This window comes from Myotis brandtii, unplaced genomic scaffold (genome assembly GCF_000412655.1).
Source record: "Myotis brandtii unplaced genomic scaffold, ASM41265v1 scaffold312, whole genome shotgun sequence".
In the NCBI taxonomy this organism is placed as follows: Eukaryota; Metazoa; Chordata; class Mammalia; order Chiroptera; family Vespertilionidae; genus Myotis; species Myotis brandtii.
In genome coordinates this window covers 1,994,678-2,021,464 of record NW_005361955.1, presented here as the reverse complement: position 1 = coordinate 2,021,464, position 26,787 = coordinate 1,994,678, and the positions used below count along the sequence as shown (strand labels likewise).

General features: G+C 44.8%; 1 protein-coding gene across 3 annotated transcripts; it reads left to right on the top strand.

The window, feature by feature from the left end:
• Positions 1–26,206, top strand: RBSN (rabenosyn, RAB effector). Of its 3 annotated transcripts, XM_014542721.1 has the most exons (13): positions 234–319; positions 3,238–3,368; positions 4,981–5,121; positions 6,829–6,877; positions 7,228–7,279; positions 8,431–8,476; positions 8,594–8,755; positions 10,626–10,867; positions 11,968–12,038; positions 19,275–19,361; positions 20,286–20,388; positions 21,614–21,715; positions 22,367–26,206. In XM_014542721.1, the coding sequence occupies exons 3-13, from the start codon at positions 5,100–5,102 to the stop codon at positions 23,501–23,503; spliced, it is 2,073 nt and encodes a 690-aa protein (XP_014398207.1). In that variant the 5' UTR covers positions 234–319; positions 3,238–3,368; positions 4,981–5,099; the 3' UTR covers positions 23,504–26,206. The 3 variants fall into 3 exon arrangements, with proteins under 3 accessions (XP_014398206.1, XP_005870086.1, XP_014398207.1); XM_014542720.1 differs by lacking the exon at positions 3,238–3,368 and having other exon boundaries at positions 1–319; XM_005870024.2 differs by lacking the exons at positions 3,238–3,368; positions 7,228–7,279 and having other exon boundaries at positions 1–319; positions 6,829–6,929.
• Positions 26,207–26,787: the final 581 nt, after the last annotated feature.

Below are 26,787 nucleotides of genomic sequence, written 5' to 3'. Positions count from 1 at the left end.
GCTTCTCGTGTTCCAGAGAGGAAGCCCTGTCCAGGGCCATGATGCCACTTCCCCATCATCTGTGTGCTGCTTGGTTAAGCTAATGCTGCGGGAGCCTTGTTCCTTGTGGAGGAATCAGGCTGACTCTTGACATGAGGCCCCTGCATTGTGGGGGTTGAGAGGGATCCTCCCATGGCTTCTCTGGATGACCCAGGGGAAGTGCGGGAAGGCTTCCTCTGCCCTTTGTGCTTGAAGGACCTGCAATCATTCTATCAGCTTCAGACACATTATGAGGAAGAACACTCCGGGGAAGACCATGATGTCAAAGGGCAAATTAAAAGTAAGAGGGGAGGATCTTGCTTATCCCATTCTGTCAGTGGGAGCTTTAACTCATGGGATAATTTTCATCAGCTTCCATGTTGCCACCAGAACATGATAATCATAAATTAATAATAATAGTCACAAACATATATCTAGTGCTTACCATGTGCCAGGCATTGCTCAAAGTCTTCCTGTATATTAACTTCATTTAATCCTCTCAATAGCTATGTGCCTATGAACCCAGTTCTACTGATGAGGGTATCAGACACAGATTAGATAACTTGCCCTAAAGGCACACAGTTGGGCAGAGCTAGGTTTGAACCTAATAAACACAATTACTGTGCTCTGCTGTCTCCTGCTAGGCTGTTTAAATTATCTAACTGCCAGCCTATGAGGGTTTTAGAGTTGGATTCCTTTCCTTTGCTTTGAAAGTGGAGGCACATTATTGACTTATTGTCACAAATTCAAGCCTTCCTGCCATCCTTCTTTCTTCAACTAGACCTTGTCCCCTGCAACCCAGGAAAAGGAAGGTCATAGTTGAAAAACAAAGAAAAACAACCTAAAAAGTTAAAACTTGGTTTTTGAGCTTCTAAGAACTCAGGTCCTGGAAAGTTGCAGAAAGAATTTTTCAAAGTAATTTTGACTATATGTAGTGTTCATTTCCTGGACTTCAGATTCGAATCCCTAAATACAATGCAGCTGCTCTGGAACTCACTTTTTAGTGATTCCGCTAACCTGCTTACAGCTGGTAGCATTTCTGAAGGCAATGAGACAAAGGATCTGGATGCTATATTCACAGATCTTTGTTGGGTGGGAGAAAGGAATGGTCATGTATTCCTAAGTGTACTTTGGCCTCCACACATGTGAATCACATGCACTCTCCAATCAAATAGTCACACTCTATGTCACATGTTTTAATTCAGAAAAAAAGAGTTGCTGAAAACATTGACACTTATAACTTCTGTCCAAATACATTGCAATGTAAAACATTTTCAAAATCCTGAGGCCTGTGATGGACCAGCTGGATTCTGACTGTAGAGGCTGGTGCAGAGTTATAACCATTAGGAAGCCCCCCCCCCACACACACACACCCCAAAAAACACAAAAAACAACACCAACTTTTGCACTTACAGTTCTCAGAGTTCTTTTACATACGTTATTTCATTAGACTCTCCTAGCAACCCTGCAACAAGGTGGTTGGTCTCATTTTACAGAGAAAAAGTGAGGCTCAGAGATGCATAACTTATCCAAGGTCACAGAGGAATTGGCAGAGCTAGGCTTTGAACCCAGGTCTTCTATCACCTCTAAGTCTAATAATGCTGTTCCTTCCACATGGCATCACTGCATATACTGCAGCTGGAAAACAAACAAATTATCTAAATTTCCTTTGGACAACTGAAGGGCCTCCATGATTTTCAATGCGTGTCCAGACGTAGCATCAGCTGAACTGGGTCATATATTGTGATATCACTAATACTTTGATGCCAGTGGGTAGAGAGGTTATAGAATGTCCTCAGATTTCTTTTATAATACCCCCTTTATTAGAGGAAAAATATTTAAGGTTATTTAGGGAATAATAGATATGAGAATCTAGATAATACTAAATAGAGTGGAAATTTTGTTCCTTGTGAAAGAAACTTCAAAGTATTCACTTGTTTTTTCTCCTTCCACCCCCCCTCCCCCCTCAATCTCTACTAAGAGATTGAGTTAAGCATTCTTTAGTCAGGGAGGAATTCTTAATTATGTTGTAATTTTCTCTATTTCAGAATCAGGAAAATAAAGTTTTAAAGATGGATATCAGAGATTTTTGAGAAATTCTTTGAAAAGAGGAACAGCTAGCTGTACATTTGGTCTTTTGATTTTTAGAAATTTTATGACATTGCTAATTTAAGCAAATGAAATATTAAAACCAAAAGAGTGAACCTTGGTTTCAGGTTTTGGAGGCAGTTTAAATAAAATATAAACTTGTCATTACTAAAAAGTGGTCAGTGGGTTTGGGCTCCAGTCCCATTTCAACTTTAGTTTAGCACATCTACGTAGAAGAAAAGGTGGTTGAGAATTAACTTTGGCTTCTGCCTTGTAAGTGTTTTTTAAAATCATATGGGCTTGTTCTTAATTGGTCCCCCTTGACGGGCTACACCTACCCTGGGAGGATCGCCAGGTTGTTTTTTTATGCCTCCTAAAGGTTACAGGGCATGGTCTGCCTGTTTAATTCAACACAGTTTAGTCTTGTTTGCAAAAACGAATTGATGTTTTCTAACTCCAGTTTCCTGTCTCCTAAACCCTTTGTTACATCAGGTACTTTCCTCTCTCCTGTTGTAAAGAACACTACTTGATATATTTTAGAGGGTGTCCTTTAGCTCTGGAGAACCTTATTTTTCCAGTTGGAGAAAGCCATACCACAGTGACTGATAAAGAATCTGCTTATTAGCCTGAATGGACATGTCTATAACCTTGTTAATTTCACACACACACACACACCCCCACCCCCCCTGCCTGCCAAGCCCCTCCATATTTGCATTTATATTTGAAAAGCTATGGGAGTGGTTTTGTTTGCTTGTTTGTTTTTTAAATCCTCACCTGAAGATATTTTTCCCATTGATTGTTTTAGACAGAGTGGAAGGGAGGGAGGAGGTGGGGAGAGAGAGAGAAAAAAACATCAATTAGTTGCTTCCCACATGCACTGCGACCAGGGTGGGGGATAGAACCCACAACTGAGGTTCTGCCCTTGACTGGGAATCGAACCATGTGGGCCGATGCTCTAACCACTGAGCAACCGGCCAGGGCTATGGTCATATTGTATTAAATCTGATATTTTCTACTTGATTCTAGTGGCAGAAACGGATAGCAGGCACCCAAGATTTAAGAGCATTATGAGAGCAACTTAGATTTGAGAATTCTTTTTTCCACCAGTTGACTGTTGTTCTATTTTGATAGCAGGTCCTCTCACCTCAACTGAGGTGGCTGAACTCCTTTCTGCAGAGGCACAGTTTTGAAATCAATGCTGGCTCGGAAGAACTGAGGCTCTTGTTTCAGACATGAGGTTTCCAGTTCTAACCCTGGTGCCTGTAAGCTCTGATCTTTTCCCCTCTTTGATGTCATGTCCTCATTTGTAAGTAGGGATATCACCTGCCTCATAATGTGAGCATGAACTGGCATAAGGTATTTTTGAAAGTACTTTGCTAGCTCTAGCCGGTGTGGTCAGTGGTTAGAGCATCAATCCTCCCACCAAAGGGTTGTGGTTTTGATTCCTGGTCAAGGGTATGTACCTGGGTTGTAGGTTTGATCCCCTCCATGTGTGGGAAGCAAGCAATTGATGTCTCTCTCTCTCTTTTTTAAAAAATTATTTTTTAATATGTTTTTATTGATTTTTAGAGGGAGAGGGAGATAGAAATCTCGATAAGTCAGGCCAGTGTGGCTCAGTGGTTGAGCTTCAACCCATGAACCAGGAGGTCATGGTTTGATTCCCGTCGGGGCACATGCCTGGGTTGCAGGCTCAATCCCCAGTAGGGGGCATATAGGAGGCAGCTAACTGACAATTCTCTCTTATCATTGATGTTTCTGTCTCTCTCTCCTCCCTTCCTCTCTCTCTCTCTCTAAAATCGATAGAAACATATTTTTTTAAAAAGTAACAGTGAGAGAGTAGAAGAGAAACATCAACATCAATGAGAGAGAAACATCAACATCTATAAAGCAATGGAAAAAATATCCTCGGGTGAGGATTAACCAAAAAAAAAAAAAAAAAAAGGAAAGAAAGTACTTTACTTTGTGCCTGGTACATATAAGGAATTAATTCAGGAAACATTCATTTTCTCTTTTTTACCACTAGATGTGTTGTGTTTTAAGTGTTATATCTGTTTCTTGAAGCTTTTTGTCAATATTCTCACACATACATTTGGTAAGTGAGTAGAGGAAAAAGAATTCTATGTACAGTTAAGCATTATGAGAACACAGCCCAAGGATGATGGTTTGGCTGAATCTCATCCTGGAGGTAAACAAGAAGTGTTTACTCATGAGTCCCTAGGGTAAATACATTAGTATTGATTTAAAAAACTTTAATTGAGGTTTAGTTTACACATACGTTTTTAAGTATACAATTCGGTGAGTTTTGAAAATTGTATATCCTCATGTAACCACCTCTCCAATTAAGATATAGAAAAAAATACTTCCATTACCCTGGTCCCCTCACTGAAATTGTTTTTAACACTTTTATTTAATTGGACTTCTTACATTTACTGCTAATACTGAGAAGTGAATAGATTGCTCTGGTATTTGTAGTATAGTGGTTGAATGCTTATTATTGTATTTTATTTGGGATCCAGAATTTTCTTGAGCATTTAAAAAAATATATCTTTATTGATTTCAGAGCAGAAGGGTGCGGGGGAGAGAGATAGAAACATCAATGATGAGAGAGAATCATTGATCTGCTGCCACCTGCAAGCCCCACATTGGGGATCGAGCCCACAACTCTGGCATGTGCCCTTGACCAGAATTGAACCTGGGACCCTTCAGTCCACAGGCCGACGTTCTATCAGACACTGAGCCAAACCGGCTAGGACTTGAGCATTTTTTATACAAAGCATAATTATTTCTTTAACTCTTGTGTTTTGAGATCTCCCTCCACTCTTTACTGGCTGTTTTTTATGGACTCATTTATGGTGTTTTTTTCTATTTTTCAAGGTCTTGTTCAGAAGGCTAAAAAAGCAAAGAACAGGCTGTTAAAACGAGAAGGAGATGACCGAGCAGAGTCAGGGACCCAAGGATATGAGTCTTTCAGTTATGGAGGGGTTGATCCTTACATGTGGGAACCCCAGGAGCTTGGTAAGAAATTCTCTTCATTCATTCAGCAAATGTTTATTGAGCATCTCTATGTTCTTGGTAATGTCTTAAGAGTTGGCTGAGGAGGCATCAGCAAACCAGAATGGTCTAAGCTTTTTGTGGACCTTATGCTTAGTGTAGTGAGAGGGAGAAAATGGACAAGAATGAGCTGAGCACCTCCCTTGTGTTAGGCACTGCGTTAAATGCTTCCCATGGGTGCTCCCATGGGTGCTCTCATTTAACACTCATCGCACCCCTTGAGGACCTGCCCAGGATCAGACACTGGAGTAGGGATCCAGGTCTGTGACATCAACCCAGGCACAGATTCCACTGACTGGACTGTCTCCTCTCACATAGGACATTACCTGCCTACTGAGAGGCACTGGTTTGCGCAGTTAATTTTATGAAACACATAATTATGGTACCATATATTTATTTTAAAAATAATCATCTTTTTTGAGTTGATGAAGATATTCTAAAATATGTTTTGGTAATGGTGGCACAACTCTGGATAAACTAAAAACAATTGAATTTGTACACTTCAAATGGTGAATTGTATGTATGTGACTAATATCTCAGTAGAACTGTTACCAAAAAGATCATGCTGCACAGAGATGAACTAGCTAATCTTACATGTGCTTTTTTATATTTTCATATTCATTATCTTGTTCACCTTTCACCCAAAGCCTTGTGAGATAGAATGCATAGTGACGTTCATTCCCACTTATATATGAGGAAACAGGCTCTAAAAAGGGAAATACTTACCCAGGGTCATTTATCATATTCTTATAGTGCCACTACGGAATGTGTCTTTTTGAATGAAGAAAGTTCTAGAACTGCACTGTCCAATATGATAGCCACTAACTACTAGTATATGTAGCTATTTAAATTTAAGTAAAATTAAATAAAATTAAAAGTGCGTTTTCCAGCCATACACTAGCCACATTTCAGATGCTCAATCTCCACATGTGGCTAGTGGCTACCATATTGGGAAGTAGAAACATTTTCATCAAGTCAGGAGAAAATGGCTTTAAAAATAATACTATACACATGTAATTATGAGTTATATCTGAAAGCCAATTAGAAACATGAAAGAGAAACTTCAGGTATGTGAATTATTTTAGCTTTTTAAAAAATATGTTTTTTATTGATTTTAGAGAGGAAAGGAGAGAGAGAGAGAGAGAGAGAGCGAGAGAGAGAGAGAGAAACATCAGTTGGCTGCCTCCTGCATGCCCCATACTTGGGATCGAGCCCACAACTCCAGGTATGTGCCATGACTGGAAATTGAACCTGTGACCGCTCAGTACATGGGAGAGCATTCAAACAACTGAGCCATACTGGCCAGGGCCTTATTAGCTTTTTTGATAACTTATTTCATGATAGCTAATGTTAAATTATCAGGGTGATTTTCTGAATAATTTGCCTGTTTCAATAGCTGAAGGAAGTCACAAATTTTGGGAAGGTCAAGCAAATGGAAAATTTTAGAAGTTAATATTTACAGTCACCCCTAAGAACACGAAAGTAAATTTTAATTAGAGTATGGTTAGAGAAGGAAATATACATGGATGCTTTCCTAGTTTTTGAATTTTTAGATTCTAAAATCCTAGAATTTTTACTTGTTTTTAAAATTTATTGAGGATAAGCAGCAAAGTAGAGAGGCTTCCTCAGAGAAATGACAAGTCGTATATCTCCCACCTCCTCTCCTTCTAGGTGCTGTGAGAAGCCATCTTTCAGACTTTAAAAAACACCGAGCTGCCAGGATTGACCACTATGTTGTTGAAGTCAATAAATTAATAATCAGGTTGGAAAAGGTAAATTTTGCTGTTTTAAAACACCTTTTTTCTGCAAGTATATATTTTCTGGGGGGAAATTACATTTCTGCAGCATGTGTTATGTAGATTGTATATATTGGGTGCTGGCAGCGTCTGATGTTGGCAGAGCAATGCCTCACCTAGAGAGGTACAGAGAATGTGGGGGACAGTGCTCGCTGGCTGGTTTACTGAAGGAAATAGCCCAGCTTGACAGACTTGCCACATAGCCAGTTTCCCTTTTCCTTCCTATGAACCTACCTGGCTACTGTTCAGACTTTAAAAAACACCGAGCTGCCAGGATTGACCACTATGTTGTTGAAGTCAATAAATTAATAATCAGGTTGGAAAAGGTAAATTTTGCTGTTTTAAAACACCTTTTTTCTGCAAGTATATATTTTCTGGGGGGAAATTACATTTCTGCAGCATGTGTTATGTAGATTGTATATATTGGGTGCTGGCAGCGTCTGATGTTGGCAGAGCAATGCCTCACCTAGAGAGGTACAGAGAATGTGGGGACAGTGCTCGCTGGCTGGTTTACTGAAGGAAATAGCCCAGCTTGACAGACTTGCCACATAGCCAGTTTCCCTTTTCCTTCCTATGAACCTACCTGGCTACTGCAAAACCTTTCTGTCTTCAGAGTCTTTCCTCTTCCTCTCTGGAGAAGCCTCTCGACCTTGCATAATCACACAGTGGAGCATAGTGTGTGATATCATTTCTTGGCAAACAGAGGAGCTGGTGACTAGGTCTCTGAGGAGAACTTGGTGTTGAAACATCTGGGCTAGGCCTTTTGTTCTCTGGTATGACTGCGTGTCCCATGCCACGATCACTCTGTTTTACTTTGACCCTAGAAATGCTTGTTGTATATAAGCTGGATTGTGTGGTGGGCATGGCAGCAAATACCGGTACAGTTGTTTTTTTTCGTTTTTTAAATTTAATCCTCACCCGAGGACATGCTTATTGATTTTTAAAGAGAAGGGAAGGGAGAGGGAAAAGAGAGAGAAATATCAATGTGAGAGAGGAACATCTATTGGTTGCCTTCTCGTATGCACCCCGACTAGGAATTGAACTCGCAACCCAGGTATGTGCCCTGACGGGGAATCGAACCTGCAACCTTTCAGTGTATGGGACAACACTCCAACTAACTGAGCCACACCGGCCAGGACCTGGTACAGTTCTTTATGTGTACTATGAAGGAGGGAAATATGTGGCTAGGTTAGTTGTCCAGTGGGACTGTGGAGAATCAGGAGTTCTCCATTGCTTTCAGGAGCCACCCCCATCACATCTTTGCCTACCCCTGGTTAAGATTTAAAGGGCTAACTGACAATAAAGAGATTGAAAGTGGGTCATAGAAAGGGAGGTGCCTTCTAGATTATCCCATGTGAAATTGCATGTGACTTTGTGGGATTGGAGATGAGAGGTGAGACTTGAGAAATGCCTCTTGCCTGTGAAAAGTGTATCCATCACCTGATAATTACATTTGGCACTATTTTCTCCTTGTCAGCTCACTGCATTTGACAGAACGAATGCCGAGTCAGCTAAGATCCGAGGTAACTCTAAGAACTTTGCTCACATTTTTATTCTATTTATCTTTCTCCCTGACCGAATTTCTTTTTTAAATGGCTTGCTTTTTCATTTGTTTGGTTTTTGTTTTATTCTTTTCAAAGCAATAGAAAAGTCTGTGGTGCCTTGGGTCAACGACCAGGATGTCCCTTTTTGTCCAGACTGTGGGAATAAGTTTAGCATCCGTAACCGCCGCCACCACTGCCGGCTCTGCGGGTCTATAATGTGCAAGAAATGTATGGAGCTCATCAGCCTTCCCTTGGCAAGTAGGTAACATGGCAGCGGGACCCTAGACCCTAATCTCTTCCTGAGACTAGCTTGTTTGTTAATTACTACTGGGTGATTTTTGAACTTTTTTTTGTTTAAATTAGTGGTGTTTGGGATCTTTATTCATGCACTTGTTGATTCAATGAAGCCCAGAACAGGGTAGGCACTGTGCTAAGGGCCAGGGATGCAATGGTCTACAAAAAGGGTTAGCAAACTGTTTTTGTAAAGTTCAGATAGTAAATATTTTAGATTTTGTGGGCTACATATGGTCTCTGTTACATTTCTTCTTTTTCTAAACTTTTTAAAATGTAAAAGCCACACTTAGCTCAAGGGCCATACAAAAACAGGCTGGACTTGGCTTATAAGTCATGTGTGCCCACCTCTGGTCTATAAGGCATTGTTCATTCCCCCAAGGAGTTCAGCATCTAGCAGGGGATATAGACTCACAAGCAGATAATTGCTTTACAAGAAATAAGTACAATGAGAGAAGTTGCATTAGGCACTCAGGAGAAGCTGACCAAATCTTTATCAGCTTTGCTTAGAAGTGGCAGATGAGGGGTTGAGAGGAGACTATAGGAGACGGTCTTGAAAAATGAGCAGCAGACTCATCCTTTTCTTTGAGATAAAAGTCACAAATGTTCATTGTCATATAGAACAGCTGTAATGCCATAGTACAAGAGACACTGAGTGTTGTGGAGGCTGGGGGAGAGTGAGAGCATGGCTCCTCAAGGTCAGAAGGTGATGTTCAAGAAGAGCTTTGAAAGATGACTAGGATTGCAAAGAGATGGGGCAGGAGGACATCCTGGGTAAACAGAACCAAAGGCATGGAATTTGGAAAGGCCCTGTGGAAGGTTAGTGGATGAGCAAACAGAATATTTGGGAGAGTGTGGAAGACATATTTGAGAATTGTGGGAATGAAGCTACAAAGGTTAGGTGGAACCAGATGTCTAGAACTCTGAATCTCAGCTGGTTAAAAGTTGCTTGAGATGATCTTATGGGCTTTTGGCCAATTCTGGGACATTTGGGTGGTTTTGCAACCCTGGAGAGTTCCGCTGACCTTGCATGCTATTGTCTATGGAGCATCTGGACAACATGGGGCAGAAGCAGATGCTTCCTCTGTCCAGCTCTGACATCCACCAGCACACATTACCTTGATACTTTCCCTTTCTCCTTGAGATCAACTCCCTGTCTCACCTGAGACTTTATAAGCTCACTGTTAGACACTATTCACCTCTCTCCTCTTGGGTTAACTAACCAACATTTACTGGGCAGCTGCTATGAATTGGCCCTGTAGTATATGTAGGGATATAAGTATGAATAAGTCATTTCTACCAATGAAAGAGTCACAGATTCCTAGGGCAGCTCGGGGGTGTACATAACCTGTCATAGGGAGAAAAGTGAAAAGTTCTCCATGAGGGGCAACATGGTAAGAACTGGTAGGAAAGGCAGATCATTTTTGCCTCGAGGACTAGGGGAGGGCTTCCTCGAGGATATGCCTTTGAGCTGAGCTTTGGAGGTGTAGGAGTCAGGTGTTTGGGAGTGGGGAAGGCTGTCAGGACAGTCCAGGAAGAATGTGGGTTGTGTCTGAGGCGTGGCAAATGGAGGGGGCAGTAGGAGGTAAGGCTAGGCTAGGGGTGGGCCTTAGAACCTCAAAGACAGACTAGGTGGTCTGGCTCTTTCCTGGATGGCAATGGGAGTCCCTCCCGCCACAGAACCTGACCCTAGGGAGGCAGAGATGTGGGTACTTCTTGCTTATAGGCAGAGCCTGCTCTTATCTCACCAGCAGCATGGACTCCCCTCCTGTCGTGGGCAGTGGAGTGATTGGAGGCTTCAGGCTCACTGCTGCCTGTCCTGTGTTGTGCTTTACAGATAAGCTCACCAGTGCCAGCAAGGATTCCCTGAGCTCCCATACGAGCCCTAGCCAGTCACCCAACAGTGTCCATGGCTCCCGCCGGGGCAGCATCAGCAGTGTGAGCAGTGTGAGCTCCGTCCTGGATGAGAAGGATGATGACCGGATCCGCTGCTGTACCCATTGCAAGGGCACGCTGCTCAAGAGAGAGCAGCAGATTGACGAGAAGGAGCACATCCCCGACATTGTGAAGCTCTATGAGGTGACTTGCTGAGTGCAGTCCTGGGTCTGATTCGAGAGGCAGATGGGGCTGCTCATTACATCCATGCCTGCAGATTTGGGAGGATGATCTGGAAAGTTGTTTCTTTGACTCATTTTTAGTTTCTGCTAAAGGGCCGTGGCATGATTTCCTAACTAGGGCCCTGGGTGAGTCACAGACGCATCCTGGGTGTGTTGCCACAAACTTGTTCCCTCACTTTCTTGCCCTTTTGAAAACAGAGGTTGGAGGCTTTGGTGGCCCTGGGACAAGAGGAGAAAGGATCGTTGCCATGTGGTGTGGACAGGTTCTGTGAGTGAGGGTGGAAGCTGGAGCTGGTGGTGACAGTGGGCCAGAAGAGTCCTGTCCCCATTTAAGTCCATTCACAGGCCTCAGTTCTAGAACACCTTTAGTAGATGCTACTTTGAGAGGAACATAGTGTAGTACAAACACATGAGATTTAGTGTCAGAGAGGCTGGCCTCCCAATGGCCAGGTGGAACCTGCAAGCTGAGGAAGTAGGGAGGGAGGTGGGAAGAGATGAGGGGGAGGAGATGAGCCCTGGCAGAGGAGGCAACTCATGTGAAACTCTGAGCAGAGGAACAGTGTCTGGCTAATGGCACTGAAGGGTCCCTGTTAGCAGTTCTGCAGCTTATAATGGCCCTTTATGTGGAGTTCATGACCTGATAACTCATTTTGTAAGTTGCCACTGTGCTTTTTGCTTCTGTCTTTTTTGAGGTAAGCTTTGGCGATGCCTTGTGCTGGTGTCTTCCCTTGGCAGAGAAAGTCCAACTAATTCAAGTAATTTAGAAATTCCACCTAAAAACAACTAATCTTTTTCTCTGCCTCTGTAAACTCTGGCTTGTGTCTTGGGAGGCCTTGTTCCTCTTTCCTTCCTGCAAGATTTTCTGCTTGTAAAGTAGGTCTGTGACTCAGGAAATGGATAACAGTAAAAAGAAACAAAAAACCCACAAAAAAATGCACTATCTGCATTTTTCTATTTTAGAAAACTATACAGTTTAAATATATCTTTGTTGATGCAGCATAACTTCTGGGTAGGCTTTTCTGTACCCTGAGAGCACCACTTACTCTTCTTTTTTGTTCTTAGAAACTACAGCTTTGCATGGAGAAAGTTGACCAAAAAGCTCCTGAATACATCAGGATGGCAACATCATTAAAGTAAGCTATTCCTCTCTGTTTTTCTGAACCAGTGCTGACTTGTTTTAGGCATTTTAGGTCAAATCTTTAGTAGCTGAAAAGGAAATCTTAACTCTGGCTGTGCTTTTCTTCTGTGACCAACCGCAGAGAATCTTTGTCATGTCTCTTTCCGTGTGGCACTGTTACCGTCCTCTGTAGCTACGTTGAGGGGACCCCAGCTACTCTGATTGAGCAAGTTGGGGAAGGGCCTCAGGCGACAGGCACCATTGCCAAGTGCAGCATCTGGAGGTGAGCAAGAGCAGTGTGTCTCCTGCTCATGCCTGGGTAGATGCCACTTCAGGGTAACACTGAGGTGTCAGGGCTTAGAGCAGGCATTTCCTTTAGAGCAGGGGTTGGCAAATGCCAGCCCATAAGCCAAATCTAGCTAGCCATCTGTTGCTCCTGCTTTTTTTCTTGTTAATCCTCACCCAAAGATAGTTTTCCCTAGCTTTTAGCTAAAGTTGAAGGGAGGGAGAGAGGGAACGAGGGAACAGCAGGGAGAGAGAGAGAAACATCGATGTGAGGGAGACATGTGGATTGGTTGCCTTCCACATGTACCTCAACTGGGGCGGGGATTGAACCTGTAACTGAGGTACATGCTCTTGACTGGAATCGAACCCATAATCCTTCAGTATGTGGGCCGACACTCTAAACCAGCCGTGGGCAAACTACGGCCCACGGGCCGGAACCGGCCCGTTTGAAATGAATAAAACTAAAAAAAAAAAAAAGACCATACCCTTTTATGTAATGATGTTTACTTTGAATTTATATTAGTTCACACAAACACTCCATCCATGCTTTTGTTCCGGCCCTCCGGTCCAGTTTAAGAACCCATTGTGGCCCTCGAGTCAAAAAGTTTGCCCACCCCTGCTCTAAACACTGAAAAACACCAGCCAGGGCTAACTCTTTTTTTTTTTTTTTTTTTTTTATGAAGATAAAATTCACGCACCATAAAATTCACTACTTTAAAATATACAGTTCAGTGGTTTTTAGTATATTCACAAACATCACCACTGCATTAATTTTAAAACATTTTCGCCCTGCCCTGGCCGGTTTGGCTCAATGGATAAAGCATCGGCCTGTGGACTGAAGGGTCCCGGGTTCGATTCCAGTCAAGGGCACATGCTCAGGTCGCAGGTTCGATCCCCAGTAGGGAGTGTGTAGGAGGCAGCCAATCAATGATTCTCTCATCATTGTTATTTCTATCTCTCTCTCCCTCTCCCTTCCTCTCTGAAATCAATAAAAATATATTTAAAAAAACACACACACATTTTCGCCCTGACTGGTGTGGCTTAGTTGGTTGAGCATTATCCTGTGCACCAGAAGGTCACTGGTTCGATTCCTGGTCAGGGTAAATGCCCAGGTTGCCAGTTTGGTCCCCAGTTGGGATGCATATGGGAGGCAACTGATTGATGTTTCTCACATTGATGTTTCTCTCTCTCACTCTTCTTCTCCCTTCCTCGCTCTAAAGTCAATTAAAAAAAATTTTTTTCATCATCCTGATAAGAAACTCCCCACTCATTAGCAGTCATAGCTCATTCCCCCTCTCCCTTTATGGAAAAAAATTGCTGACTTTTTCTTAAGAGCTTTGCTCCTTTTGAAGGGTAGTGATGTGTGAGCTAGAATTTGAGGTGCTACTACTAAGTCAGATCCCAGCAGTGTTTTCCCAGCCTTCAAAAGAAAAAATTATGGTATTCAGTGTTTTCAATTTGAGGATTGTCTGCCTTTGTTTTAAGTCTGTGTTGCCACCTGTCATTTTTGTAGTGTTGCATGTAGGATTAGATGTGCTTTGTTTAGAATAAACCTGTATTTTTATTTGGACACATACAGTGGCAATATTGTATAGTGGTTTCAAAAAACAGAGGGTGTCAGTGACCTTTATGATGTCAATGACCATGTTCTAAGCTCATTGTGGAACTTATATATAAAGAAAATTAACTTTTTTGTTTGTATAGTCCTTAAAGAGTTTCCTGACTCTTGAGTTTGTAAATCTTTGACTTACAAAACACGAAAGACTAAATCCAGTTGTTTTGTGGCAAAAACACCCCTTCTTTTACATCTCTTCCTGACTCTACTGTTGCTTTGGGTCTCTTCTTCCCTTCCCTGTTCTTTCCCCAATGTTTCCCAGCCCGCAGGGAAGAGAATAGCAAAAAGGTAGGGAAACCATTGTAGGCCCTGTCCCAGTTTCCCTCCATCCTAACAACTAGATGTCTCCAGCCCCTGGCAGCAGACAGTGGAAGAGGAGCAGATCCTATTTCTTGAGCCCTCTCAGCCACCACTGTCCTATGGCCCCTTCCTCCTTATATTTGTACCTCCTAGACCCCAATTTTTCTCTTTCCATTCCTTAGCCTAGAGCAGTGATCGGTAAACTGCGGCTTGCGAGCCACATGTGGCTCTTTGGCCCCTTGAGTGTGGCCACGAAGTTTCAATCACACTGTACGTGCGCACCCGCATGTTTAATTTTGTGGACGAGCCACACTCAAGGGGCCGAAGTTTGCCGACCACTGGCCTAGAGCACTGTTTCTAAAGAACAGCAGGGAGCCCTGGCTGGTTTGGCTCAGCGGATAGAGCGTCGGCCTGCGAACTGGAGGGTCCCAGGTTCGATTCCGGTCAAGGGCATGTGCCTGGGTTGCGGGCACATCCCCAGTGGGGGGCGTGCAGGAGGCAGCTGAATCGATGTTTCTCTCTCATCGATGTTTCTAACTCTCTATCCTTCTCCCTCTCCCTTCCTCTCAGTAAAAAATCAATAAAATATAGTATTGAAAAAAAAAGAAGAACAGCAGGGAAATGAGCAAGAATTTCAGTCTGCCCTCTCTGTGAGCAGGTTGGAAGCAGAACCCCAGGTGATTCTGACATATACCTCCCCCAGATGGAAAGTTCTTGGCATGGAGAATCCTTTTCCCCCTGGAGCTTTCTGGAATCTGCACCCCTTCTGTCTCCCTGCCTATTGGTTTGACATTAGAGCAGGGCTGTCTTCTACCTGGACGTCAGCAAGGAGAGCTGTGCTCCTGGAAGTTCCATCTGGCACTCAGTGTTTTCCTCATGAAATTGTTACCAAGGGACTCCTCTCCCTGAGTTCTGTTGGTTTTTGCTTTGTGCCTCAGACACAATTGTGGTTCATGAGCCTCCCTAGCCAGGTGGGAGCTACCATACTGAGCACATTTCCAAATGTCTAACTACTCCTCCTCTTAGAAAGGCTGGTTCTAAAGGGCTTTACATGCATTTCATTCTCTTGCCCTTTCATTCAGTGGATAGTTATCAAGCACTAGCTCTATTCCTAGCACCAATCTAGGTGCTGGGGCTGCAGCAATGAACAGTGAAGACCATGTCCACTTTTGTGGAGCTTCATTTTTGTAGGAGCACAGGACTTATCCAAGTGAACAAATAAGGAACAGGATAACTCCAGATGTGATCGTTGCTCTGAGGGAAATGCAGTTGGTTGACATAATTGCAACCAGGGGAAGTGATTTCAGATTTGGGCCAACCTTGTTATTTTCCACATGACTTGGAGGTATTGAAATAAAGCACAGGTCTTCTCAATTCTAGTCCAATGTTCTTTTTTGCAAACTAAGTAGTGAAAGATAATGGAACAGTCTTACTGAATCCTCAAATTACAGCACACACCAACATTTTTCCAGCTAGGATTGTTTTATAGATGGTAAAATAGGTAAGCGCAGCAGTCCTTTCTGCTTATTTAACTTAAATTGCTGCTGCTTCAGAAGCGGGGTTGAGTGGCCAATGCTCAGGCTGGATTAATAGCTGCAAGATCTTCTAAAATGTTTCTCTTCTCAGTAAACTGATTAAGCTTGATCCATGTGCTAGTTACTGAGGACATAAAATGAAAAGCTACAATCACAGCGCTTGGAATGTAAAAGTCTGGTGGGGGTGACAGATTTGTAAATGATCAATTCTAAGACCACACAATAACTGCTGTTGTTGCTCTGAGATGGAGTTAAACCGCTTCTGGCCTTCCCTGTTGTCCCTTGCTCCACCCTGGGCAGAGTTCCTCCTCCTTCTTCTGGATTTGGAGTCAAAGTGCCTTTCTCATGTAGGGAGCAGTTGTTCATGAGACCCAAGAGCATGGGGCAATTGATGCAATGCTGGGCTGCATATCGCTATTGGGGATCCCTTGATCAGCTTTCCATTTGTTCCTGTTGTGTCTGGGTAGCCTTTGAGTGAGAAAAGCCAAGTGATTTCTACTCTGATGTAGTGTAACCAATTCATTTAGTAAATGACTTCATGCATCTTACTAGATACAGTGAAATTGTTTAGGGGAAGTAGGCCAAAGAAGGTTAAGTTGCATTTATTTTGGTGATGAGTTTAGAGCTAGTCCTTGAGGCCTATGGTGTTTGCAAACTTTTGTACCACATTATGTGCAAAAGTCTGAAATGCCACTTGGAGAGAATTAACTGTGTGTCCCTGTGTGAGGCCTTAAATTTTAGAGTCCTCTTAGGCTATACTCTTTAGTCCAGCGGTTGCCAACTGGTGGTCTGCGGACCACTGGTGGTCTGTGAGGTCTGAAAGGTGGGTGACCGCTGCTCTACTCAGTGTGATGAAATGTACAATGGCTTCTAAGTAGTACGATATTTGCTAGCAAATTGAAATAGAGATTCCAAGTGAATTCATTTTCTCAACTTTGATGCATGGACAATTAATGATTATGCCATTAACATTTTGTTCTTGAAGAAAGTAAGTGTTCAAATTCTAATTAATATACATTTACTTAATTCATACATATTGGAGACCTTTGTTTTTCAGTCATTTTAAATGATGTTGAAAAATTGTTCAGTGTGTACCTATCTACACTAATAAAAGAGAAAGATGCAAATTGACCATACCTTTGCGACACCCACCAGCCAATCAGGAGTGAGTATGCAGATTAACCCAACAAAGATGGTGGATTCATTTGCATACACACGCGCCCAGCGGCTGGAGGTGGGGCGGGACCGGGGGTTCCGCACTGTCTCAGCCGCTCTGGGCCTCTGGGCAGCATGGGAAGGCGGAAAGGCGGCTCGTGCATTGGGCCTCTAGTATATATGTGTGTGTGTGTATATATATATATATATACTAGTAAAAGCCTAAGCAACAGTTATGACCAAATGACTGGAACGATCAGTTGACCAGTCGCTATGACATGCAATGACCACCAGGGGGCAGACGCTCAATGCAGGAGCTGCCCACTGGTGGTCAGTGCGCTCCCACAGCCAACCTCCCGCAGCCCCTCCCCCTGGCTGGCTGGCCACCATGGGCCCCTGGTGCTAAACCATTTGTAGAGACCTGCTTCTGGGTCGGGATTTCGTATGTAGAGAGCAGTTCCCTCGCTGAAATCTATTGAAAGTCAGCCCTCAACACAAGGGTTTGTCTTGCTCCTGTCCTCTCCCTTCCCTGGGGGCCGCCCGCCCACTGCGGTGGTGGTGTGGTGGCAAGGGAAAGGAGTGGGGGAGGTGGGGAACTGTGCGGTGGCGGGGCGCCGATGGCGGCGTTCCTTCTGCGCCCGGCCATGTGACTGTCGCCTCCTCTTGCGACCCCGCCGGAGCCTTTGGGCCTGGGCTGGGATGAGGATCCCGGGGTGTGTGGCAGTGGGCGCTGCCCCTTCTCCAGGGGGGCTGAGGGCTGGCTCCCTCCTTGGGGCTGGCAGGCAACCTTCCACGGTCCCTCCCCCAGCCGGCCAACCTCCCACGGTCCCTCCCCCTGCCCCCGTGCACGAATTCGGCCTCTGGTCTCCCTACGTATAAAAGGCTAATATGCAAAGTATCCCCTCGGGAGTTCAACTGGGAGAACGGGAGTTTGATCACTCGCTGTGACGTGCGCTGACCACCAGGGGGTGGTGTGGAACATGGCGGGCGACCAGTGGTGGCAGCGGGGTGCTGAAGGAGTGAGGGAAGGGGGAGGCGGGGAGGCGGGGCGAACTGTGTGGTGGTGGTGCGCAGGTGGCAAGGGAAGGAGGAGGTGGGGAGGCAGGGAACCTGATCGACCCTGATTACCAGCCATACTAGTAAAAGCCTAAGCAACAGTTATGACCAAATGACTGGAACGATCAGTTGACCAGTCGCTATGACATGCAATGACCACCAGGGGGCAGACGCTCAATGCAGGAGCTGCCCACTGGTGGTCAGTGCGCTCCCACAGCCAACCTCCCGCAGCCCCTCCCCCTGGCTGGCTGGCCACCATGGGCCCCTGGTGCGAAACCATTTGTAGAGACCTGCTTCTGGGTCGGGATTTCGTATGTAGAGAGCAGTTCCCTCGCTGAAATCTATTGAAAGTCAGCCCTCAACACAAGGGTTTGTCTTGCTCCTGTCCTCTCCCTTCCCTGGGGGCCGCCCGCCCACTGCGGTGGTGGTGTGGTGGCAAGGGAAAGGAGTGGGGGAGGTGGGGAACTGTGCGGTGGCGGGGCGCCGATGGCGGCGTTCCTTCTGCGCCCGGCCATGTGACTGTCGCCTCCTCTTGCGACCCCGCCGGAGCCTTTGGGCCTGGGCTGGGATGAGGATCCCGGGGTGTGTGGCAGTGGGCGCTGCCCCTTCTCCAGGGGGGCTGAGGGCTGGCTCCCTCCTTGGGGCTGGCAGGCAACCTTCCACGGTCCCTCCCCCAGCCGGCCAACCTCCCACGGTCCCTCCCCCTGCCCCCATGCACGAATTCGGCCTCTGGTCTCCCTACGTATAAAAGGCTAATATGCAAAGTATCCCCTCGGGAGTTCAACTGGGAGAACGGGAGTTTGATCACTCGCTGTGACGTGCGCTGACCACCAGGGGGTGGTGTGGAACATGGCGGGCGACCAGTGGTGGCAGCGGGGTGCTGAAGGAGTGAGGGAAGGGGGAGGCGGGGAGGCGGGGCGAACTGTGTGGTGGTGGTGCGCAGGTGGCAAGGGAAGGAGGAGGTGGGGAGGCAGGGAACCTGATCGACCCTGATTACCAGCCAGGCCTAGGGACCCTACTCGTGCATGAGTCTCGTGCTCCAGGCCTCTAGTATAAGCCATAAAAACAATTGGTAATGTGAAAATTAAACTCAGTTAATGTAACAGATTCAGTAGTCAGTAAGCTAATTTAGCTTTTCAAAGATATGTTATATCTAAATCTTATGAAAGCCCAATTTATCTTAATGCAATTAAATATTAAATCATGATAATTTTTTCACTGTAGAAATAAAATGACTCCTGGCTGTATATTTTCTGAAAATAAAAAATGTAAAAACCTAAAATAAAAATCTCTGATTTCTCCTTAGTGCTGGAGAGACAACCTATAGGCTGGAACATGCCAATGACCTTCGGGTAGAAGTGCAGAAAGTGTACGAGCTAATAGACGCTTTAAGGTAATGTTTGGTGATGTCTTACCTGCTGCCTTGAGTGGAGGAGGTGCTATTTTAATGAGGTAGTGGGTGACTAGCAGACCTGAACTTACCTGGAGTCCTGATGACAGCAGTATTTGTAATGATGAGGCTGAGGAAGGTGTCAGCTTTGGCACTCGACACATCTCAGTAACTTTTGGTTAAGGATTTCTAGTATTCAGTATTATTATAAAGGAATGTGAGTTTATTGAACACCAGCTGTGTGCCAGGAAATATCACTGGATATTTTCATAGAGTGCAACTCATTTATCCTATCAAAGTTACCCTGTGAAGTAGGGATCAGCACCCCATTTTATAGTGAGAAAATGCACCACAGCTAGCACAAGTGGTGGAGCCAGGATTGAAACCCAGATTCTTTCTTCAAATCAACAGCTACTTTTTAACTGTGGACTGGATGTTGGGGTTAAATCAGCCCTTTGCAGTGTAGGAAGTACAATGACTCAGGGAAAGAACTGGGGTGAGGAATCCTTGTTCATCCGTACTTGCAGGACTGGCTACGTAATTTGTGGGGCCTAGTGCAAAGTGAAAATGTAAGTTCTTGTTCAAAATTGTAACAATTTTAAGACAGTGACAGCAGAATATTAAACCAAGCACGCGGCTCTTCTAAGCACCAGACCCATGTGTGGTTGCTCATCACTCACCCTTGAAGCTGCCCCTGCACCCATGGTCAGTCCCGCGATGGCCAAGTGTTTGTCATGTACCCTGTGCTGTGTTAGGGGCCTTGGATACAGCCAAAGGGTAAGAAACGGGCTTTGCCTTCAAGGACTTCGGTGGAGCCTCTAATCTGTCTCCTCCACAAATCTTCCCAGCATGCAAGCCTGGCAACTCAGAGACTTTGTTTCTGAGGCTGACAGCGCTTGTTACATTGATGTGTTTGTTCCAATTCAGTAAGAAGATCTTAACCTTAGGCTTGAACCAGGACCCTCCACCACATCCAAACACTTTGCGGCTGCAGAGGATGATCAGATACTCGGCTACACTTTTTGTGCAGGTAAAGCCATCCTGGGGTGGCAGAAACATTGCACTTGCCTCCCTGCTCTTCTACCTTTCAGGAGGCAGACCAAGCCACTGGCTTGTTCATTTCCTCTTTGACATTGATTACTTTTTAAGATTAAAAATGCATTATGCCACATTTAGAGAAAAATCTGGATTTCAAAGAAAAGTAAAAACTACTTTTAATCCTAATGTCCCCAATATCACCACCCATTATTCTGGTACATATATATTTTTTTCCTTTTACATTTATAATATAATTGTTATGATTAGTGTTTATTTGCACATTTGTGTCTTCTCTTTCTATCACTGAATTTTATATCATAGTACTTTTTTACATGATCCTCAAAGAGCTATCATTTGAATACTGCTACAAAGTACTGCTTTGATATATATACCATCCTTTATTTAATTATTCCCTTTTCATTGGACAGTTGATCGACTTCCATTTTTTGCCATTATGAGTACTGCCTGTTGGATATATGTGTACATAGTATTTCTTCCTTGGGATAAGAGCCTAAGGGACTTTTCCTGGGCCATTGGGAGGAAACAGCTGATTGTTCAAGGGCAGACTAAAGTTGGGTGGTTAGATCTGATTGTTTCTACCTCAGGAAGCTTCTCGGGGAGTCACATTTAACCACCTTTGGGCTCCATGAAAGAGAGACTTAATAAAGTCCTATTGGGTTAGTTTTCCAACATTGTATTGCAGAGAATTAGGCCTTTCTCCTTTTGATTAGTGGCTATATTCCACAGTCATTTGGTGAGTGTCTGCTGTGTACCAGGCAATGTTCTAGGTGCTGGGTATCCTGCCGTGAGCAAAAAGGCAACATTCCTGTTCTCACAAAGCGTCTGTTCTAGAGAGGGGGTTAGATGGGAAACAACTAAAATATTCAGCTTACGTTGGAAAGTGCTGTGGACAAATACAAAGCCTGGAAAGGCTGGTGGGAAGCTCGGGTGGAGGCTTACACGTTTAGGCAGGTGGGCAGGGAGAAGGCCGCATGGGGAAGGTGAGAACTGGGATATCCGGTATTGGTCATTTCATACGGGACAGGCAGGCCCATTTGCAAGCTGACTCTCTGACCCATTTAGGGGTTTAGTCTTTTTTTACTATTGCTAATTAATGTGACTGTCCAAGGATGGAATGGCTTAGCCTAAACGACTCTCGCCACAGGGCTAAGGTTCATTAAAGGTTTAAATGTAACATTGTCTATGAATCCCTGTAGGAAAAGTTGCTTGGTTTGATGTCACTGCCAACCCAAGAACAGTTTGAGGAACTAAAGAAAAGGAAGGAAGAGATGGAAAGGAAGAAGATGCTAGAGAAACAGGTGAGTGAAGCTCGGGGATGCTGGCATCCGGCTTCCTCTCTGGGGCTCTTTTGAGCACAGAGGCCTCCCCATGCTCCCAAGAGTTCCTGTGCGGCTGTGCACCAGAACTCTTGCTCTCTCTAGTTTCCATTTGTCTTCTGTTCTGTTCTGGCCTCACTCTCATCTGTAGACATCAGAATTGTTTGTTTTCCTCTGCAAGTCCTATTTTTCTTTCAGAGGTGCTACTGGTTTTCTTCTGTCCAGAATACTATGGAGATCGGCTGTCCTCCCTCTATTACAGGTTGCAGAGGACCCAAACATCAGGAAGTTCTTTGTAGAACACTTTGGAATATGCAATATTAAATGTAATACTGTGTGAGTTTCTAGTGTAGATGAGTGCTTTAAGACAAGTGTATGGCCAGTGGATCTAAAATTGAGAAAATTTTATCCTTTAACTTACTGTTACTTTATTTTTGAGAATCAGGGTTTGTCCCTCCTCTCCCCCTGAAACGAAAGCATGTTTTGATTTTAGTAGTTGGCTGTCTTAGTCCTGAAGTGGGCAGTTGGAGTCTCACAGGGACAGGAATAGTGAGACTGTAGAGGGCAGCTGGTTGTGTGGCTGCTGATGTCCTGGTGACTGTTTTTTTCTCTTTGGTTCTGCTGTCTCCCTAGGCTTCCCTGGAATCCCAGCGAAGGCTTGAGGAAAGGCGGAGTGACCTGCCATCTCGTGCCAATGGGGAGGTGGTGTACCTTCGAAGGGGCTCTGCCCCCTTGAGAAAGGCTGAGGGCTGGCTCCCCCTGTCAGGAGGTCAGGGGCAGAGTGAAGACCTGGACCCCCTCCTCCAGCAGATCCACAACATCACATCATTTATAAAGCAGGCCAAGGCCGCAGGCCGGACAGATGAAGTGCGCACCCTGCAGGAGAACCTGCGGCAGTTGCAGGATGAGTATGACCAGCAGCAGACAGAGAAGGCCATCGAGCTGTCCCGCAAGCAGGCCGAGGAGGAGGACCTGCAGCGGGAACAGCTGCAGAGGCTGTGTGAACGGGAGTGGGAGCGAGAAAGGGAGCAGTTCCAGGCGGCATCCTTGCACACACGGACCCGGTCCCTGGACTTCCGAGAAATCAGGCCTTTTCAGCTGGAGCCCAGCACAGAGCCTTGCACCCACCTTGCTCATGCTTTGGATCTGGGTTCTTCCCCAGTTCAGAGCAGTGCAACTCCAAAGACCCCTTCACCCAGCTCTGCTCTTGAGCCTATCAGAGTGTGGCCTGGGCCCCCAGCCCTTGGCCAGGAATTCTTGCCCCAGAGCACCATGTCACAGCAACGCGAGGTGCCCTCCCTAAATCCCTTTGAAGAGGAAGACTCCTCTAGCCCTACAGCAGAGGTCTCTACCAGCCCTCATGCTGCAGAGCCTTCCTGTGGCCCTCCATCCCACATCCTCAAAGAGTACAATCCTTTTGAGGAAGAGGAGGAAGAGGTGGCAGTGGCGGGGAATCCCTTCACTAACTCAAACAGCCCAGCACCCAACCCCTTCAGTGAGGAGGATGAGCGGCCTGTTCCTGGCAACCCCTTTGAGGAAGCCACCTGTACCAACCCCTTCGAGATGGACAGTGACAGTGGGCCAGAGGGCGAGGAGCCCATAGAGGAGGAGCTCCTCCTCCAGCAGATCGATAACATCAAGGCGTACATCTTTGATGCCAAGCAGTGCGGTCGCCTGGATGAGGTGGAGGTACTGACAGAGAACCTGAGGGAGCTGAAGCGTACCCTGGCCAAACAGAAGGGGGGCTCTGACTGGCCACTGGGCAGGTAGAGCACCTTTGCGTCCAGGGGCCTGGCAGGAGCAGGTTGGTGGAATTGATGGGCAGGAGGCAGGATGAGAATTCAGATGCATACAGGTTAGGGGAGGAAATCTGCTATTTCATGCTGTGTACTTGGAGGTTTTTTCACTACAATTGAAAAATAAATGGGATCTAGAACAGGAAGAATCAGCATTCATTTGCTGTTTTTCCTGGGCTTTTTTTTTTTAATTGGGTTTTCCCTTTAGAAGGGACTTAAAATTTTCACTACTGAGATATAACTAAATGCATTTCTGTTGGGTCCTGGTGTGCACCTCGTGGGTCCATTTGTCCTGTCTAGTCGTTGGTCATTATGAGTATTATAGGGCAGCCTTGTAGAGGGCCCTCCGTTAGCCAAGACTGACAAGGTGGATTCCTTTAAACCGCACTCTCCTCTGGCAGAAGCCTGACCCCGTTAGGCTGTGGGTTCCTTTCCCTGGATCTTCCTCTGCCCTGCTGGGTACATCCTGCCTTTGCAAAGGAAGGGGTCAGGTATGCTAGGAAGGTGCCAGTTTGGACCCAGGAGATCCCAGCACTTTTTTTTTAAGAGAGGGTGATGAGGATGAGGTTTCACCAGGGTGTGTTTCCCTCTCAGTTTAAGTTCTTGTTGGTCTCTTTTAGGAAGTTAAATTCCCAGTGCTGAGGTATCACTGTAGTCTGATCATGAGCTTTTTAGAAAATAGAAGTGGTTAACTTTTTGGTTGATCAAGGTCGTATTATTTGGGAAAAGAGTCTCCATGCAAATGTTGTCTGTTCTGACTCCTGGAACAATTGTCTGACCCTGGAGAAACCTCCTTGAGCTTTGGCAAAATGACTTGTAGCTGGGATTTTTTAGAGGCCTTGTCTGTAATGTAGGAATGAGTGATCAGGAGGCTTTCGTGGAACATTGTCAGATAGAAGCTTCTCAAAGTCAAAGGTAAATCAAATAACTTCCAAGGCTAGTTATCAGCCTTCTTCCCTTTTTGTTCATCCTGTCCTGACCTGCGGCGCTGGTGAGATTTTTCTTCCCAATGTTTAGCATTAAAAAACTGAAATGTTTGAAGAAGCACAACCCAGGACCATTCTAGTAACACGGCAGTTCTTGTACTCTTCACCAACTAAGGGCAAAAAGGGAAATTGTTAATTTAGCTCTGGTGCTTTGGATTATGGGAACATAACCCTTAACTGACATCTGACATCATGATATCCAAGTGTGCTCAGCTCTGGGTAGAGTTCCTGTAATTACACTTGTTAATTAATGAACAATAACTGACCACTAGTCACTTTATACCCCTTAACTAACTCTGGGCCATACTCTCACTGGTTACTGATGTGAGAGCTAAACTTCATTTTGTTACATTCTGGGAAGACTCCTGTTGATCTTGGAAATGTTTGAAAAACATGTGGTATAAAAATATTCTGTATTTGTGTTGACACTATTTACATTTCTTTAGCACTTGCTGGATCTTTGGGTTGAATGAAAAGGGGGTGTATAGGGATGTGGGAACGGGGAGTCAGTGGAAGGCTCTGCATTTGGGTTCTGTTCACAAAGGAACATGAGTGGTTACTAACGTCAGCCAGTACCAACCTTGCTGTCATGGTAGTTATGGGAAGTTGGCATTCAGGCATTTAAAACGCTGCCTCCTCATACAGGCGTCTTTTCTCCCTTGAGGTCCATGCTCTTCATGCTGTAATTCTGGAGGCTTCATGGATGGCTGTATGCTCCTCCCTCCTCTGTCCTTTATCTCTGACTGAAGGGGAGGAAGCTCTCTGCCAAAAAGCAGGTAGTTCCTAAATGCTGCCAAAGCTGCTTTACATCATAATTACTTTCCTTATGAGAATATATCTCTTTCAATTAGCTGCTGGTTTCAATTAAGACTAGTTTACTAAACATACCCTTTCTTTGAAATCAACCATAGGTAGCAATCTGTACGTAACTAAGCATTGAGAACCACACATAGGAAACATTTTTCAAACAAACAAACAAAAAAACCCATACACAAACCCTCCCTCCCTCCAAAACACTGAGTATCCTAGATCAAACTAAAACCCTCTGATATGATTGAATTCTTCTATGGCCGTACTCTTCCACAAATTTTTTAATTTAATTCTTCCATGGCTCTCTTCTCCTATAATCATAGACATGATAGCAGTTAGAATTCGCTATCCCTCAGCAGTACCATTTCCCAGAATTCACACAGGCACACAGTTGGATTTACAGAGGTGGGTTAACATCAGAAAAGACGGCCTATGAATTATAATCACAACTTCAAGTTCTTGACTCATGTGGGTATTTCACCTCCTGCAGTCCTTCATCAGAAAACGAGCAAGTTCTTGATATAGCGTTGGCAGATCTCCCAAAAACAGATCATATGTGGAAGAGACTTTGGCTTTTTCCTTTTATGCCTTGTTTGTATTTTTCCCTGTCTAATACACTAAGGATACTTATTCAATGTATTTGCAACTCAATGTGTTTTTGTTGTTCAGACACTAAAATGTACCTGAGTCACCATGAGCCATGCAGTAGATTGGATATTTGCATAGTTAGCTTGGGACTCAAAGTGAGAAGCTGGTCTCTAACAGGTTAGAGTCTGTGGTAGCAGATTATGCTGGTCATCTGCCAATAATGGAGACATTGATTTGCATGCACTGGGGCTTGGTATTGGAACCTTTTTTAAAAAATAAAATAACAAATATTAGTGGTTGGAGATGTGTATGTATATGTGCATGCGTGTTGCATGAGAGTCACCAGATAACATACCTTCCCCACTTTCTTCATGACCTGAGTATCAGAAGATAGCCCTAGCTCCTGTTTTACCTGTCGGCTTAAGGCCTCCAGACAGAATCAAGGTCACTGGGCTCTTATTGGGTAAATGTGAGTTCCAATTCTGCCCTTATCCCCAGTTACTCCTGCAGCATTAATTAGATGAACCATTTTACACAAGCACAGTGTAAAACTTTGCAATCCTATTATCCCCATGGAAGAAACAGGCCTAATAAGGTTGAGGAACCTTTCCGCTGCCATTTGTGCCAGGCCCTGCTACATATTCACACAGCCTGCATTTAGGTCTTCTAGCAGGCCTGTGAGGTACTTACTCAGGTATTCATCTGACAAATGAAGAAAAAGGTTGAAAGAGGTTAGCCTGGCTGAGGTCGCACTGCCAGTCAGGGCTGGAATGAGGTTTTAAAGCCTGGTCTGCCTGACCCACGTGGCCCTAAGTAGCAAGGAGGGTTTGATCTGGGCCAGGCACAGTGGGAATGCACAAGCATTGTGTCTGGC